The sequence below is a fragment of the Mytilus galloprovincialis genome, chromosome 9 (genome assembly GCF_965363235.1).
Source record: "Mytilus galloprovincialis chromosome 9, xbMytGall1.hap1.1, whole genome shotgun sequence".
NCBI lineage: Eukaryota > Metazoa > Mollusca > Bivalvia > Mytilida > Mytilidae > Mytilus > Mytilus galloprovincialis.
The window spans coordinates 15,786,049-15,803,714 of record NC_134846.1 but is presented as its reverse complement, the minus strand read 5'-3'; the positions used below and the strand labels follow the sequence as shown (position 1 = coordinate 15,803,714).

Here is a 17,666-nt window from a genome sequence, read left to right as displayed (position 1 = left end):
ACATAACTTCTATAAAGAACAATTTGGGTTTCATCTTTGAGGTTGTTATCTGATAGACATATTACCCTATATCTTGTTTTATTTCTGCTGGTTAATCTTACATTTATGATAACTTTTTAAGGTTTAAACAATAAATTTTATTTCAAACATTCAAAACAAGTTTCTTGTTTCTTGTTTTCTGTCTCCAACATCTTCAACTATCTATCTGAAAAAAGAAAAAAACAAAACAACAATTAATCTACCCTCAATCAGAACCAAAATCCATACATCATGTACATAGATTATACAATTTACAATAATATAGAAACTCTCAAATATCTTGTTTCGATTTTTCAATGCCATTTCATCTTGAAAACTTGTTATATTACCTAAACTACAGGAAGCCACAATTAAAAGGGCCCCATAATGACCAGTGTAAAACAATTCAGAAGAGAAAACCAACACCCATTAGACCATAGTCCTGTTTTCAACTTTATTTGGCCTTCTTTTACTTTTTTGTTTCATTAGCGTCACTGAATAGTCTTTTGTAAACGAAAAGCGTTTCTGGCCTACAAAATTTCAATTCTGGTATCCATGATGAGTTTATTATTATTATTTTGAAATCAGGAGCCTGAACCTCTTATAATGCAAAAGATATTCTGGAATGTCAATTATTGGCATAACCATTAAAAAAAAATGTTACAAATTGAATTCCTCATGATTTCTATAATGAGCATCAGTAAATACACATGACACATGTGTTTACTGGTGAATGAAAAGGGATAAATAAACAAGATTTTGAAATAACTATCTTCTACACTGCTGTAGAATGGTCAAATTGGAGATCACTAGTATGTCTGCATACACAGTCACCATCATCTGGTTTTCAGACACAGAACTACTATCTGACTGGCTGAAAGCACCGTCACCACCCGACTCACTAATAGGGACCTTATCAGACTGGCTAACACAGACATCATAATCTGCCAGGCTGATAGGGTTATCACCATCTGACAGGCTGAAAGGGATATCACCATCTGACTGCCTGACAGGGACATCACCATCTGACTGGCTGACAGGGACATCACCATCTGACTGGCTGACAGGAACATCACCATATGACTAAATGACAGGAACATCACCAACCGACAGACTAATATGAACATCACCATCTGCCAGGCTGACTAGGACATCACCATCTGTTGGCTGACAGGGACATTACCCTCTGACTGGCTTACAAGAACATCACAGACTGACTGTCTGACAGGAACATCACCAACTAACTGATTGACTGATATGTACATCCCCATCTTCCAGGCTGACAGGGACATCACCATCTGTCTGACTGCCAGGGACATCACCATCTGTCTGACTGCCAGGGACATCACCATCTGACTGGTTGACAGGGACAGTATCTTTTTGCAGCATCTTCCTGAGAGTTTTCTTCATCACATTTATTGCTGATCATCTTTTTCTTTCTTAGGTTTATATTGCCTGTAGATTTTTTTAATTAAAAATTGCATGTAAATTTTCAAGACTGACACCAATTTTGTTGTCAATGAAGAAAATACACTTCTAAAAAGAACATCTATATTTAGAAATAAAGATGAAGTTTGATGGTGGTAAAACAAGTTAAATTATCAATAATCTCTTTATAGAGCAAAGGAGTAAGTAAATGTTATCAGTTCTGTTCATGCGTGTAACATTGACAGAAAAGTAAAAGGTTGTATGTCAATGTTACATACATGAAGACCAGAAAATGAAAGTGGTGTGCTTAATAGTCAATTTTGGAGAAATAATATAATTGCTGCCCAGTAATATCTAATTAATCATTTAGGTTATAAAATGTTATATAAATGTCTGACTTTAAGGAAGTAATACCTTTGCATGTAACATAAAAAAATCTTGACACAAAATATTGTTGTCAATGTTACTAACTAGTGTTAAAAGACAAATTAAACAGGAAAACATGAAAACGCTTTAATTTTGTAAAATAAAAATAAGATAATAGCTCCATATGGCAGTAAGTTTTGTTTACGCATTTAACACTGGCCTGAACATGTAAAAGTCTAAATAATAGACTCTGTCAATGTTACATACACAATTTCTTAATGAAAAAAAAGTTTAATTTGTGTTTACTTTATACATTATTTTTTAAAATAGGTATCATAATAATAACTTTGAATATTAAAAATTAGATTAACTGTTGATTTCAACACAGTAAAATCTTCTCATGTAACACAAAAAAGACCTGATACAAAAATCGTAGTCCATGTTACTGATAAAGATATCATAGGAGCATCAAAGAAATTGTGTGATGACAATATTTCAGATGTTAGTCATTTATAAACTCATATAAACTCATTTTAAAGCTCATAACACAGGTTTGGAAATCAATGCTTTTAAAACATTATAATTCTGGGTTATGTATGTAACATTGACATGAACACCAACAAATGTTGAGGAAAAATTGCTAGTCAATCAGGAAAAAAATAAACACAAATATTTAAAACTCATTTATTTCTTTAATATCATTTTAATGAAGCAAATTTAAATTTCAACAAGATTTTATTGATTAAATAATTGTATGCACATTTATTAGGTTGTAGCATGTAACCTGGACGCAGAAGATGTGTCAATGTTACATGCCTTTAAACGATAAGAATTACAAGTATATATTGTAAAGTCTAGAAATCAAGAAAGATCAACAACTTCTCTGTTAAGAATTCAGCATAAATTTACATTTGATTTAATATTATGCACTGGCCAATTATGCTTTAAGTGTAATAAAGTAATATTGTTTTTATTCTGGTGTCAATGTTACATTTTATCTTTTCAAATTAAGTGGCCAGTTATCTTTATAATGCTGAGAATGAATACAAGTACTGGTTAATCAAATTGGCAATTAATCTGTGGTATTTCATGTAAAAAATGAGATTGATAAGGCAAACCGTACAAAAAAAAGCTTTTGCATGTATCATAGACACCTTTCCTTGGTAAATATTTTCGTGTCAATGTTATGTACAGAAATCTCTCCAGCAATAAAATGAATATCGTAAGGGTCAAACCTGTTTAAATACAAGATAAACTTATATTTTTGGACAAAATTGCAAAGCAAGTCACACATCATTATCAAAGAACCTAATTTACACAGAAAGTGCATGTAACACTTCATTGTGAGGTTAAATTTACCTGGTTCCACTCTCTTATCATCTACTTGATCACTGGTAGATGCCTAGTGTGAAAGATGACAAAGCCACATTTTAATGTAATTGTCAGTGGGTTGAAATGAGAACAAAATAATTATGGTAATGCTTACTATAAAAAGTATACAACTGTTATAAAAAGATGAGTATTATTGGGCAGTATTGACACGAAAATGAAATAAATTTTCTTACCTTCTATATTTTTCAAACTTCAGTTGATTGATAAAAATCATGAAATCCAATTGTACCCATTGTTGACACCTTTCAAAATTTGCCATGCTGGACCAATAACTTGTTTCCAAAGTTAATCAGCTAATGAAAAGGTGCATGTAACATTTGTTGACGGGAAAAGTTACATGCACTTGTCCATTTTCAAACGTATTTTATTTGCAGCAATAATCGGATTCTGTACAAAATGGGGTTTCTAAATGATAGACGGATCATTTTGCAGTTGATTTTCAACTATTATAGTAGAACAATTCTTCAGGCATATTCTAAATATGACTAGGGGTTTTGCCACTGCAGAAATGTCACACTTTTTGTCTACAGTTTTCAACTACCAGCACATAACAAGTGCTGATTTTTTTTTGAATTTTTGAATTGGATCCATTTTTTTTGCATTTGGCAATAAAGACTAACCCACTTTGATATTTAAACAATGTTTATTCTCCATATTTGCATGATTTCTTTATTTTTTAATTGGATAAACATTATTGACCCTAAAATTTCACTAGCGAATTCCTGCCCATATACAAATAAAACTATTCCCTCTTGGGTAAGGTTTCCATAATGATGTTTATAGTCTGAAGTGAGGTGGATTCTGTTAATAAATCAATAAAAGTATGAAATTGAAAAAGAGTTAGCAGTATGGAATGACTGCATCATGTCAACAACAAAAAAGACAGACAGGTGTATTTTATAAATAAGTGTGGACACTGAATAATGTAATTGGACATGTCTGCAGTAAACTTTTTCACATGTAAAAAAAAAAAAAATGTCACCACAATATTTATTTATAAAATCCAATAGTGTGGCATTTAACACCAACAATCTTTCAAACAACAGTCCCAGTTATTTCCTTGCTAATATTTGTAAATAGTTTGTAATCCTGATAATAGGTGGCTAAATGAATGGCACCTGTCCCAAGTCATGAACATCTGTCCTTTGTTGGTCTTGTATGAATTTAAATTTTATTTGTTCATTTTCACTTTACTAAGACACATTTTTTTAAGTGGCCAGCTGAAGTCAACCCTGGGTCAGTGGGTGACACATTTTGCTTGCCCATTGGTGGCCTTTTGCTGCTTTATGCTTTATTCTTTATCCATGTCCATCAGAGCTTCCTTGAATTATGATTTCAAGATTCATGAGATACTGTGTTTTCACATTTATTGCATGCTTATAACCATTTCCTCATTATGAAAAACTTGTACATGATGGCCATTCTTTCAAAGGATTAATGGCACAAAATGGCCTAAAATATCAACTTTATCATAAAACACCAAAAAGGTCTCAATTTGGTTCGTAAATGGGCCTATTTCAAAAGTATAAATGCTAAGCATATCAGTTCTTTTCAAAAGACTACAAGATATTCACCAAAGTAAGCCCATTTTGGACATTTTGTCAAAATATGATGATTTGGTACATTTTTCAGACCTAAAAGCTTTTGAAACAACTTGGCCGCCACCTATGATCCAGAATGTGTTGTAACCAAAAGATTTCAATTTTGATATAGATTTCATCAATATAAAAACTTTTTGGATCGTAGATGGAGGCCAAGGTTAATTATGCCAAAAACAATTAAAATTATGGACAAAAAGTACCAAAATTGACCTTTTAATACAAATTATGCTAATTTAAGGGGTCATTGCTCCATAAATAGTAAAGGAAAGTGCCAGAAAAAATGTTATTGTCTTAGTAGTATTATCACAGGTATTTCTATGTGACATTTGTAATTTTTTGGCCCAATTCAAAAAACATAAAAAAATCAGGGCCAATTTTAACCCTTCGTGAACCTTCTCCTTTTCATCATATTTTCTCAAGGACTACAGATCAAAGCTATATATATCTATAGATTATAAATAGTATTAAATAAATGTGTGTATATAGTATGAAACCACATGTTAGGATTCTAAACTGTGTGATACATATGATATCTGAGAAAGACTTATACTCATGACTATTAAAATTATAAGATAATGATGTATGATTTATAGCTTGACAGTTATTTATTTCACTATAGTTGTTACAGAGTATGTCAGTCAGTCATACTATAAGCCTTGTCATCTTTTCTATTTTAAGAAGGAGCAAGAGTGGCCCAATCAACCACCATAGATACACTGCTGAGATATAACAGTTTCCAGCTGGTCCTCAACGATCAAAAGTACCAGGTAGTGCCACCTAGTGTAGGTTAGTATCACTATAATATAGCTCCATCAGGTCCTCAACGATCAAAAGTACCAGGTAGTGCCACCTAGTGTAGGTTAGTATCACTATAATATAGCTCCATCAGGTCCTCAATGATCAAAAGTACCAGGTAGTGCCACCTAGTGTAGGTTAGTATCACTATAATATAGCTCCATCAGGTCCTCAACAATCAAAAGTACCAGGTAGTGCCACCTAGTGTAGGTTAGTATCACTATAATATAGCTCCATCAGGTCCTCAACAATCAAAAGTACCAGGTAGTGCCACCTAGTGTAGGTTAGAATTACTATAATATAGAGCTTCATCAACGATCAAAAGTACCAGGTAGTGCCACCTAGTGTAGGTTAGTATCACTATAATATAGCTCCATCAGGTCTTCAATGATCAAAAGTACCAGGTAGTGCCACCTTGTGTAGGTTAGTATCACTATAATATAGCTCCATCAGGTCCTCAACGATCAAAAGTACCAGGTAGTGCCACCTAGTGTAGGTTAGTGTTACTATAATATAGACAACAAATGGAAGTTTTAAACAACCTTGACTGGCTATACAGCCCTTGCACAGCCGGTTATTAAATATCTCAAACTAGTGGTGGTATTAAATCTGTGCGATAGTGCCTGCACTCAGTGGTGGTAAGTCTTTATGTTTTTATGAACTGTTTTTGTGGACTTCTGTCGACAATCTTTTGTTTTTTTGGCCATGGGCTGTCTTCCTCTTAAGAGTTTTTAATGTTCCTTGGTATATTCTGGGCTGTCTTCCTCTTAAGAGTTTTGAATGTTCCCTTGGTATATTCTGGGCTGTCTTCCTCTTAAGAGTTTTGAATGTTCCCTTGGTATATTCTGGGCCTTATTTTATCTCCTCTTAAGAGTTTTGAATGTTCCCTTGGTATATTCTGGGCCTTATTTTATCTCCTCTTAAGAGTTTTGAATGTTCCCTTGGTATATTCTGGGCCTTATTTTATCTTTTCAAATGGCCTCATCAGCACATTAGTTAACCTAGGAATATCATTTGTGTAAATAAGTATTATTAGTAAAAATGAGTTCATCTTCTGTGCCAGTAGAAAATTAAATAAAAGGAAGACCAAAATTATGTAATATTATTGAATTTTTTAAATAAATTCACAAGATTATATAATCTTAAAAACTGATAACCAGAGATTCTTTTGTGTCCTTCAAATAATAAGGCAGATATTTTTTTCATATAAATTTATGGATAAGGAAAGGGATGTAAGTGATAACAATTTCCATGAAAACAACTGTAATTAGAGTTCATTCTATTAGAACAAAGAAAACATTACATGTCATGTGGCCTGAATATTCAATAAACTGAATTTAATAAAGTTTCCCTGCTGAACAGTTTAAGTTTTACATAGTTATACATCACTAATCACAATGCACAGAATTTGATATGACATTAAAATGAAAAACAACATACAGGCTCATACTGATTCGCAGCATGATATAGAATAAAATATTTATAAAGCTTCCATTAGATTATCAATATTTCTAGCATATTTTTAAGATTCAATATAAAAGTGTTTTATTGTTACCATTATGGGGTACTGAAAAGGTATATTTTGCTGTTTTAGATGCTTAAAAGCAATTAATGTTCATGTTCAATGTTTATGCGTTTTATTGTTACCATAATGGGGTACCAAATAGGTGTATTTCGCTGTTTTAGATTCTCTAAAGCAATGTTTGTGTTCTAATATATGATAACTGATAATTTGTTTGACAACAGACAAAAATGTCTGTAATGTGACTACTACATGCCATATGTCTAGAGATGACATAAGTCTTAATAAATACACCACTGTCTAGGCAGTATGTCATAAAATTGAGAATGGAAATATGGAATGTGCCAAAGAGACAACAACCCGACCATAGAGCAGACAAAAGCAGAAACTCACAAACTGGCCATGCTCTTATTAAACTTTTCAGTCTAGAAAAGAAGAGGCAGAAGAAATTGATCAGACAATAAAAAATCATAAGTTGAAGAAAAACTGAGCTTAAATTTTTTTTTTAAATGTTAAAGACATGAAAAGTACATTTACAAGTTATAAGTTGTAGAAAATTTACAATACCATGTTAAAATATGAAAAAGAGGAAGAACTGACATCAACTGAACAATAAAAAAAACAAATAAACACAGGCAATTACATGACCAAATATGAAATACAGGCAGGAGACATTGCAGGAATGATCGAAAGTCATAAGTGAATGAAAAACCAAGAGCATTTCAAAATATGAAAATGACAAAGAGACATGTAAAAAGTTTATTAAAGAGTCGATTTTTCAGAACTTAATTTGAAATACATTGAATTTATTTTCTCTTTCCAGAAACAATGACAAATGAAGACCTAGCTACATTATCTGATGTGAAAACATTGATAGGTCAGCTTTACTCTCAGCTTAATGTCGACCAGCATCAGTTTGAACAAGAGAAAGTACTTGTCCAGAGACTAGAGGAGCTTAAACTTCAAGTGCAGCCTTATGAAAAAGTAGGCAGACATCTTGTTTCTATACCAGGAGTGCATAGAACATTTATTATTGGTCAAATTGCAATTTAGTCATTTCTAAAATTATTAAAAAATTAGATTTCAATATTTTTCTAATTTTGTACATGGAACGTCAAACACAAGAATTGTTTCTGTTTTTTGTAAAGATAAAGGGGGAGGGGGAAGGGGGATTAGAGATATTACCTATTGATGTTTTTAAGAATATTTAAAGCAATTGATTAGTGCTTTAATTTCAAAACATGACACATTAGTTATTGTTGCTTAAATGGAATTATCTTTTTCATCATGAATGTTTTCATATTTTTTGAAAATTTTAAAATCTTAAAATAATACATATGTTGCCAAAAAAAGTACAATTTTAAGTTTTCTTTTCATATGGCAATACATTTGTTTGGAAACATTCAAAGAGTTTTTACCCAATATAAGTTTTAAAATTTGTGAAAAAGTCTCTGATGGGGAAAATAGGTAACTTTTATCAGGAGAAAGAGGATTTTCAAACATTTCAAATATTCACATTTTTTTTTATGTGATATATATACATTTTGTACCATCAAAATTAATTTCATTGCAAAGAAACTATAAGAATAATCTTTTTTTTTTTTCCTTTTCCTTTTTTTTTTTGAACACTTACTATTCTTACTTGGTTTTTTTTTTGCTGTCTACTCTATGTTATTTCTAAAGGCTAAGGGTGACAACTCTATTTTACATTTAGAAAATATGTAGTTGTTGGATTCTATACAAAAACAGAAAATTCATTTCCCTTAGGAATTCCTTTTATGTCTTGGACTGTGCCATTTAAAAATTCAACACTTGAATGAAAGTATAATGTACATTATATATGTTTCTAATGATGATGGACAAAAACATGAAATTAAAGTCATAAGAAACCTCAAATCAAAAAAGATAATGCATATGTTTTTTTATAACTCAATGGATAGTTTACATTATAAAACCTTTGTACATATACTTTTTTCTGAAGAAAATTCTTTAATTTATTCATAAGAAGTTTATTTTAATAGCTTCCTTCCTGGAAGCAATTCCCTCGACATATTTTCCGTATGCAAAGTGACCTCAGTGTGACCTATCTCGTAAAAATCCGGTGATCGCAATACGCATGGATGTCCTTAAAATAAACTATTATCTGAATTTACATGTTAAACAAGTGCTCAATTTCCATGCTTTTTTGTTGATTGTTGACAAACAGGTGACAATTGTTACACTTCGGCTTCAAAACACGAACTTTAATTACCTGCCATATTTTCACAACACTGACCGATTGAAAAAAAAATTGACGATTATACGAAATTTATGCGAAAAAAATGAAAAATTCGTGAACAGCAGACTAAGTTTATGATGTTTGTATGCATTGGTTCAAGAATTGGAAGAACATTATTTTTCACCGGTCACTCTTTCTTATGACTTTAAATATTGCAATTTCAGGAAAATCTAGGCAGATATGTGTATCAGATATCAGAATGGTAGTTATTATTATTTCGATACTTACCCAGTCCAATAATTCACATTAATAAACGCCTTGCAAAAATTTCTGAATTTACAGAAGTTTCTTTGAAGTTAAAAAAAAAACTTTTGTCTTCAAAATAATAAATGAAATTTTATTTCTTTCAGGTGAAAGTAGATATAGAAGGAAAAGCTTTGAAAAGGACAACTGGTTTGGCATGGGTAGGACTGGGTTTGATGAGTCTACAGTTTGGTGTGCTGGCTCGCCTGACTTGGTGGGAGTACTCCTGGGATATCATGGAACCAGTGACCTATTTCATCACCTATGGTACCTCAGTAGCCATGTTTGCCTACTTTGTCCTCACCAGACAGGTATTTTATGAAACCTTTATAAGATTTTGAAAAAATTCAGAAATTCTATGAATCAAAAATAATTGTAGACTTAACCCTTTCAACGCTATACACGGCATTTGCCTCAATGACATACGCCGTCCGCCACTGCTATTTTGGGCATATGCCGCGATGACATCTGATTTTTAATAAGGACTCTGAAACCATTCGGTTTTCATTCAGGTCCTCTCTAATTTTTCCTTGTATGAATCCATGATATACAAGGTCTCATTTGCGCTTGAAATCCCGGCAATTGTTATTGTTAAATCATGCAGTAGAAGGAAAATTGAAGGAAAATAAAAACAAATATATTTTGGCAAATGCAAATGACAGAAATAGGAAACGAAGCTATAAATATGGAAATATTTCAGCATTTCTATGGCGAAACTGACAGCGAGGAATAGTTAAAAGGTTTCTTGTTATCTCAATGTGTTTATTACATTCAATTCGTGTGGGAATTATGATTTGATCGATCATTACGAGACGTAGAAAAAGGGGGGAAAACAGAGGTTGACTGAAAATTCTGAGGACGGAGCCACTGATTTGTGCCATGATTACATAATACGTTGTGTATGGTGCAATACGCTACGGAATCGAGCAATTGGTGTCTTCTTTATTATATGGCAGATAAAATAACAAAATAGATGAAAACTAAAAGTAGTTTTTTATGCAAAATTCAACACAAATGTAATAAATTACACCTTTTACCTGTTAATTACCTGAAATGCAGGTAACCTGATAAAAATTTTACTGAAATAACTGCCTAACATTACAGTTCATACTCTCCTGAGCATTTTTCATGCAATAACTTTCTCTGTATCTCTTATAATAAAAAAAAAATACAGCAGTCTGAAAAGGAATATACTGTTCTAATGAATGAACACAAAAAAAATGAAGCAGCAGCAGCCATTTTTCTATTTTTTTGTGTAAGGTTGAAAGGTTAATATTCTTGTTATCTGTGTTTGTCTATTGTTGGTCAGTAATCTCCTCATGCATTCCTCTTTGGTCTTCAAATTTTTAATCTTTAGTTTTCCTGATAAAGGTATTTTCAGATAGGTCCTATAAGTGAAAGTGGTTTTTTTTCTGAATTTCCTTTGATTCTGACACTCAATCATGAAGAATTGAAAGCAGGTATTCAATATATAAAACCTGAATACATAATGGCTATATATCTAAAAGAAACCTAAGAACATCAGCAAAATCAATATAGTCAACTTTGCCTGAGGGAGTTCGAAAATTAAAGGTTTTTATGCCCCTATGTGATAAAGAGGCATTAATTGTTGTCCTCATATGGCCGAAAATTAAGTTTCATTTCTCTAACTTTAGTTTGCCTACACCAAATAATATGAAACTTATACAAATGCTTATTAATATACAGATTGACTTTGAATATGGTTTGTGTCAATTTTACCATTCTAGAGTTTTGCCGACTTTCAATTGGAAAAAATGCTAAAAATTTTGTGTCTGTTGTCTTGCTTTATTTGCCTCAACCAAATTTCAGGACACTTATACACAATGCTCATTACCATAAAACACAGATCTAGTTTGAATTTGGGTGGTAATCCTCTAACAGTTCTGTTTAATGTCCCTTTTAAATTTTTTTTTTTTTTCTTATTTAATCAACTGAGAATTTAAGAACAAGAATTGTCATCGTTATAAATCTTGAAGTCAAATTTAAAAGAAAAATCTGAATTTTAAATTTCTTTTTTGTTTCATTTCAGGAATACAACTACGAAACATTACGTGATAGACAATATTTAATTGGACTTCATAAAAACGCAAAGAAGTCAAAGATGAGCGTAGAAACATACAACAAGCTAAAGGAAGAAATTGCTAAAGTAGAATATGATATCAAACGATTACGAGACCCCCTACAGCTTAGAGTCCCATTGAGAGAAGTTGAATACAAACCCGAGCAATGAAGATGATTATATTAGAAATATGTTTTATTATAGTTTATAAAATTTATAGCACAATGTAGAGGTATATTAAGCTACAGATCTTCTGTACAGATCTTCTGTTGGTGGGTGTAAAAGGTTTATGTATTCTTTTATTTGTTTTCTGCTTGAAGGTACTTTTCGTCATCAGTGCGTATAGCCATAAACCATCTTTATTTGAAATACATACAAAAATTGGTGAAAATATAGCATTGAATACTTGTTTCCATTGGTTTGTGGTTATATATCAAATATTGAATTGAAGTCCTCCACCATTTACGAATGTAAAGGAACTTAAATGTTAAAGATAAAATATATTTAGTTTTCTCAGATAAAAAAAATGTTTGTAAAGACATTAAATAAGAAATACTGGGAAGCATGTATTTTGTAGTGTTCATCTGTCATTAAAAAAATATTATAATTACAAATATTTTGCTTGAATCCCTTACCATAAAAAAAGGTTCATTAATATATCATAAGAATTAACAACATAAATAAAGCACCAAATCTAACTACAGCATGAGTGATCAAAAAGTTTCGCACCAGTTCTTCATATTGAAAGAATAAACATGTACATTCATCAATAAAAAAAGTCCATTTAATTAGGATCAATAAAAGAATACATATGACTAAGATGACATAGACTTTTCTTCATATTTATAGTCAACCATATCATTATTGTTATTTTTTCCACTTTTTTTAGCTCACCTGGCCCAAAGGGCCAAGTGAGCTTTTCTCATCACTTGGCGTCCGGCGTCCGTCGTCGTCCGTCGTCGTCGTCGTCGTCGTCCTGCGTTAACTTTAACAAAAATCTTCTCCTCTGAAACTACTGGGCCAAATTTAACCAAACTTGGCCACAATCATCATTGGGGTATTTAGTTTAAAAAATGTGTCCGGTGACCTGGCCAACCAACCAAGATGGCCGCCATGGCTAAAAATAGAACATAGGGGTAAAATGCAGTTTTTAACTTATAACTCAAAAACCAAAGCATTTAGAGCAAATCTGACAGGGGTAATATTGTTCAACGGGTCAAGATCTATCTGCCCTGAAATTTTCAGATGAATCGGACATTCTGTTGTTGGGTTGCTGCCCCTGAAATGGTAATTTTAAGGAAATTTTGCTGTTTTTGGTTATTATCTTGAATATTATTATAGATAGAGATAAACTGTAAACAGCAATAATGTTCAGCAAAGTAAGATCTACAAATAAGTCAACATGATCAAAATGGTCAGTTGACCACTTTAGGAGTTATTGCCCTTTATAGTCAGTTTTTAACCATTTTTCGTAAATCTTAGTAATCTTTTAGAAAAATCTTCTCCTCTGAAACTACTGGGTCAAATTTAACCAAACTTGGCCATAATCATCATTGGGGTATCTAGTTTAAAAAATGTGTCCGGTGCCCCGCCCAACCAACCAAGATGGCCGCCATGGCTAAAAATAGAACATAGGGGTAAAATGCAGTTTTTGGCTTATAACTCAAAAACCAAAGCATTTAGAGCAAATCTGACACACAGTAAAATTGTTCATCAGGTCAAGATCTATCTGCCCTGAAATTTTCAGATGAATCGGACATTTCGTTGTTGGGTTGCTGCCCCTGAAATGGTAATTTTAAGGAAATTTTGCTGTTTTTGGTTATTATCTTGAATATTATTATAGATAGAGATAAACTGTAAACAGCAATAATGTTCAGCAAAGTAAGATCTACAAATAAGTCAACATGATCAAAATGGTCAGTTGACCACTTTAGGAGTTATATCCCTTTATAGTCAATTTTACCATTTTTTTCTTAATTTTTGTAATCTTTTACAAAACATCTTCTCCTCTGAAAAGACTTCGACAAAATGTAACCAAACTTGGCCACAATCATCATAAGAGTATCTAGTTTAAAAAATGTGTCCGATGACCCTGCCCACGAACCAAGATGGCAGACATGGCTAAAAATAGTACATAGGGTAAAATGCAGTTATTGGTTTATATCTCTGAATCTGCAGCATTTAGAGCAAATCTTACAGGTGGCAAAAATGTTCATCAGATATAGATATATCTGCTCTGAAATTTTCAGACAAATCCGACAACCAGTTGTTGGGTTGCTGCCCCTCAGCTAGTAATTTTATGGAAATTTTGCAGTTTTTTGCTATTATCTTAAATATTATTATAGTATCTAATGATATCTTATACTATCAATTATGATGTTAACCTTATTTTACATAATTTCCAACGCATCAGTGAATACAGGTGAGCGACACAGGCTCTTTAGAGCCTCTAGTTATTTATATCTTTAGTTTCCTTGGTTACAGTATTGTTTTCCTTTATGTTATTTGAAGGTTTGTAATTTATTATAGAAAAAATTTGATAAAGTGCTTTTTGTTCTCCCTTTTCTTTTGTAATAGTAGAAAGTGCAAAGAGTGTGAGAACAAAACTATAGAAAAACTACTTGCAGTATTCAAATATGCACTTAAGGTGGTACCCAACACTTACACTAAAATTAATTTGGCTTGTTTAATTTTCATAAAATTTTGACAAAGTATTTGCTTTGACCCTTTAACAAAAATATAAAAATTTCAAAAATTTTGAACCAACCATTTTATCAGAAAAATTACACTGGTTATATAGCAGTTTGACAAACACCAATTTTGATCACTGAGAAGCTTAATATTCCCTTTACTACACAACGTAATTAAAACGTTTAGCTGACTTTACAGAGTTATCTCCCTCTAGTGTTAGGTACCCCCTTAAGAACAAATAAATGGACTGTATGCCCTACAAAAAGTTGTGTTTTATACTGAAATAACTGATTTTTCTCAATTTGTCTTTGAATTATGGCTATTGTAATCACTATCCATAACTGGGTTGTATTAATGAATAAATTGATGATAGCTCTTGAAGGTGAAGATCGACATTCTATGTTTTGAAATGTCAGGTTTTGGTCATGGTGATAAAAAGTATACAAAAAAGCAACATATATATTGAGAAATGTGTGTATCCTTGTGATTTAGTAATAATTTATTATTATCATTTTCAAATTTCTTTAGATAATTGCTTTGGATTCATTTATTATTTGTGGATTGAAGAAGAATTGTATTTTCTTGGTTAGGAATTAATTTTGTGTAATGAGGAAAAATTATAATTTCGTGGGTACCAATTTTTGTTGATTTAAAAATATATATATATTCATGGATATATAACAAGTCAAAAAGGGTACAACATCATCATTTTTGACTTGTTATATATTATATTTTGTAGTGTACAGAATCATATTACATAATCCATCGCCCTGTAAGATTGATCGTTGACTATTTATTCAGTCATTTTATATTCATGGATACATGTACCAATTTTAATGGATTGAGTAAACATTGTCTTTTGTGTTTTCATAGTATTGTTGGTTTGCATGCAAAGCATATTTGTATTTTGTTAAAAGTTTAAACTAGTAGTTCACCTATACCCATACGATCCACAATAAAATTGGAAACCCATGAATAAAAATGAATCACAGCACTTTGTTTATTTTATTGTATTCACAGTGAAATTTGAGTTTTATTTTCATTCACTTTTATTTTCTGGTAATTTAATGTTGATGATGCTCATTACTATCAATGATAAAGAATGAAATCCATCCTGCTTAAAATCACACCACTGAAATTTTGTAATGAAATGTATACAAGGGTATTTTTTGTCTGTACAAGGGTATAAATCTAAATTATTTAAGGAATGACTGTAAATATTTTTTCTGTCTATGAAGAAATAACATAAAAAATTTGGTGCACACTGAATAACGTGCGTAGCGGGTTATTTAACAGTGTGCACAACATTTTTTTTATGTTATTTAGATTAGACAGAAAAAATATTACAGTCATTTCTTATAATATAATTCTAAATTCCATTTTAAACCGTAAAAAAACATGAAAAAACGTTGATGACGTCACAGTTACATGACTAAATTATGTCTATGGGCTGATAACAAAATAACGTCAGCCAATCAGAAGACGTGTTACATCCAAAATTAAATTATATGTTTATTTGACATTAAGAATAAAGTTTTAGAATAACATAATGAGATGTGGTTTGATTGCTAATGGGACAACCATCCAACAGAGTCACGATAACATACTTACAACTCCCGTTAGCGCCATGTGTCGCATAGGGCGCGAATGAGTCCAAATAACATAGATTCAAGCAATTATAGGTCAATTTACAACCTTCAACTGTAGGCAAAAACCATACAGTAAAGTTTGCAAAATATGAAACTATTCAAACAAACAAAAACACAGATTTTAATAGACAGATCTTGTATTGGCAAATTGCTAAGGAATAAATATATTCCAAATTGTTGGCATTTATCATGAATTTGTTTATTAACCCTTACATATATTTAATACAGCAAATACGTACTCTCAATATCTTTTGAATCTCATTTAAAAGTATCTGTTTGCTGGGCTTTATATTTGTTCGACCTAGCAAGTATTTTCTAAGATGTAAGGTTTATAAGTGAAAATATCTATATTTGAGATTAAGAGTAATCTTTTATTGTTTTTTACTTTTTGTAAATTTATCTTTATGATTGTTCAAAGATGATTGTATCTAAAACATGTATGTGTTAAAAGTTTCATGTTCCTTTCTGGAATTGAAATCACCAACAATTCATTGCTATAAACTTATACAAGCTTATTCAAAATTTGTTCTCACCACGATATAGCCTTTTTGTGCTAATGCGGCGTAAAACAACCAACAATCAATCAATCAAAACTTGTTCAAATCATCATAAATGCTGCCAAGTTTTATTCTAATGATTCATAATCATTTCATCGCCTACCAAGCTTTTTAAGACACGTCATAAAGTCTATCCAGCATGTTGCTTAATTCCCCCATATAGTCCCTCCTTTTATTGTCCCTTGCTTTCGGTTATTTGTACAAATTTAAAGGAGGGGGAACGATCCTGGGTCAAATCAACCATAAGATTAAGGGGGTAAATTGGAAAAAATGAAGGACGTGAAATTGGGCGAAATTGATAAATAATAGAGACAAAAATTACATGTATATACGAAGTACGGTTACATATATTTCTGCCTTTTCACTAAAAGAAGTGATCAGTTATTTGGTGGCAGACTTTTTGAGAAATCTGAATACGTCCAAAACATATAAATATTCTTGATTGACAGATATGAAGAATCAGTTTTTTTTCCAATTTTATTCAAAACAGTGATTAAAGAGTAAATGTTTATTTTGGATTATGTGATGAACAAATAATGAAAAAATCTAAGTTTGTGATGACCCTTACGAAATGCCTTGTAAGGGTGAATTATTGTTAGTAAACCACAAAACTGTGTAAGAATGCTTATTTTGTTTTGTTGTTTGGTGTTCTTGTTTTAATTGTATTGATGTCTAAATTTTGAATCTGTTCTTAACTCCCCATCTCACCAAAGAAAGTATTGTAAATGTACTTAATTTACCAAAAGCCAGGCTACCTCGTATTTGCTTACTATCATTGCCTTATTCAAATGTCACGCTATGTTTATGATCAGATATTTGTATCCATGAAAGTAAAAAACATTTTGAAGAAGATATCAAAAAAGGTCACAATATTTGGTAAAATCAGTCTTGTTTCTTTCTATTGGTACATAAGAAGGGAAGTAACTGTGTATTTACTGTGAAGCTCCAACTCACAGGCTTCTAATGATTTATTTCTACAAGTTGTCTTCCTTGCATACTTGTAAGATTTGTTTTCTTTTATTTAAAGAGAAAGGTTAAACTGATGA

General features: G+C 31.5%; 1 protein-coding gene across 1 annotated transcript in view; it reads left to right on the top strand.

Annotated features, from left to right (window-relative positions):
- LOC143044507 (calcium uniporter protein, mitochondrial-like) overlaps nucleotides 1-12,028 on the top strand; it is a 55,555-nt gene extending 43,527 nt beyond the window's left edge. The window contains exons 4-7 of the mRNA XM_076216559.1: nucleotides 5,484-5,591; nucleotides 7,946-8,106; nucleotides 9,751-9,954; nucleotides 11,694-12,028. Coding sequence (XP_076072674.1) covers nucleotides 5,484-5,591; nucleotides 7,946-8,106; nucleotides 9,751-9,954; nucleotides 11,694-11,894 — 674 coding nt within the window. The 3' untranslated portion in view covers nucleotides 11,895-12,028. The remainder of the gene's footprint in view (nucleotides 1-5,483; nucleotides 5,592-7,945; nucleotides 8,107-9,750; nucleotides 9,955-11,693) is intronic.
- The last annotated feature ends 5,638 nt before the right edge of the window (nucleotides 12,029-17,666 follow it).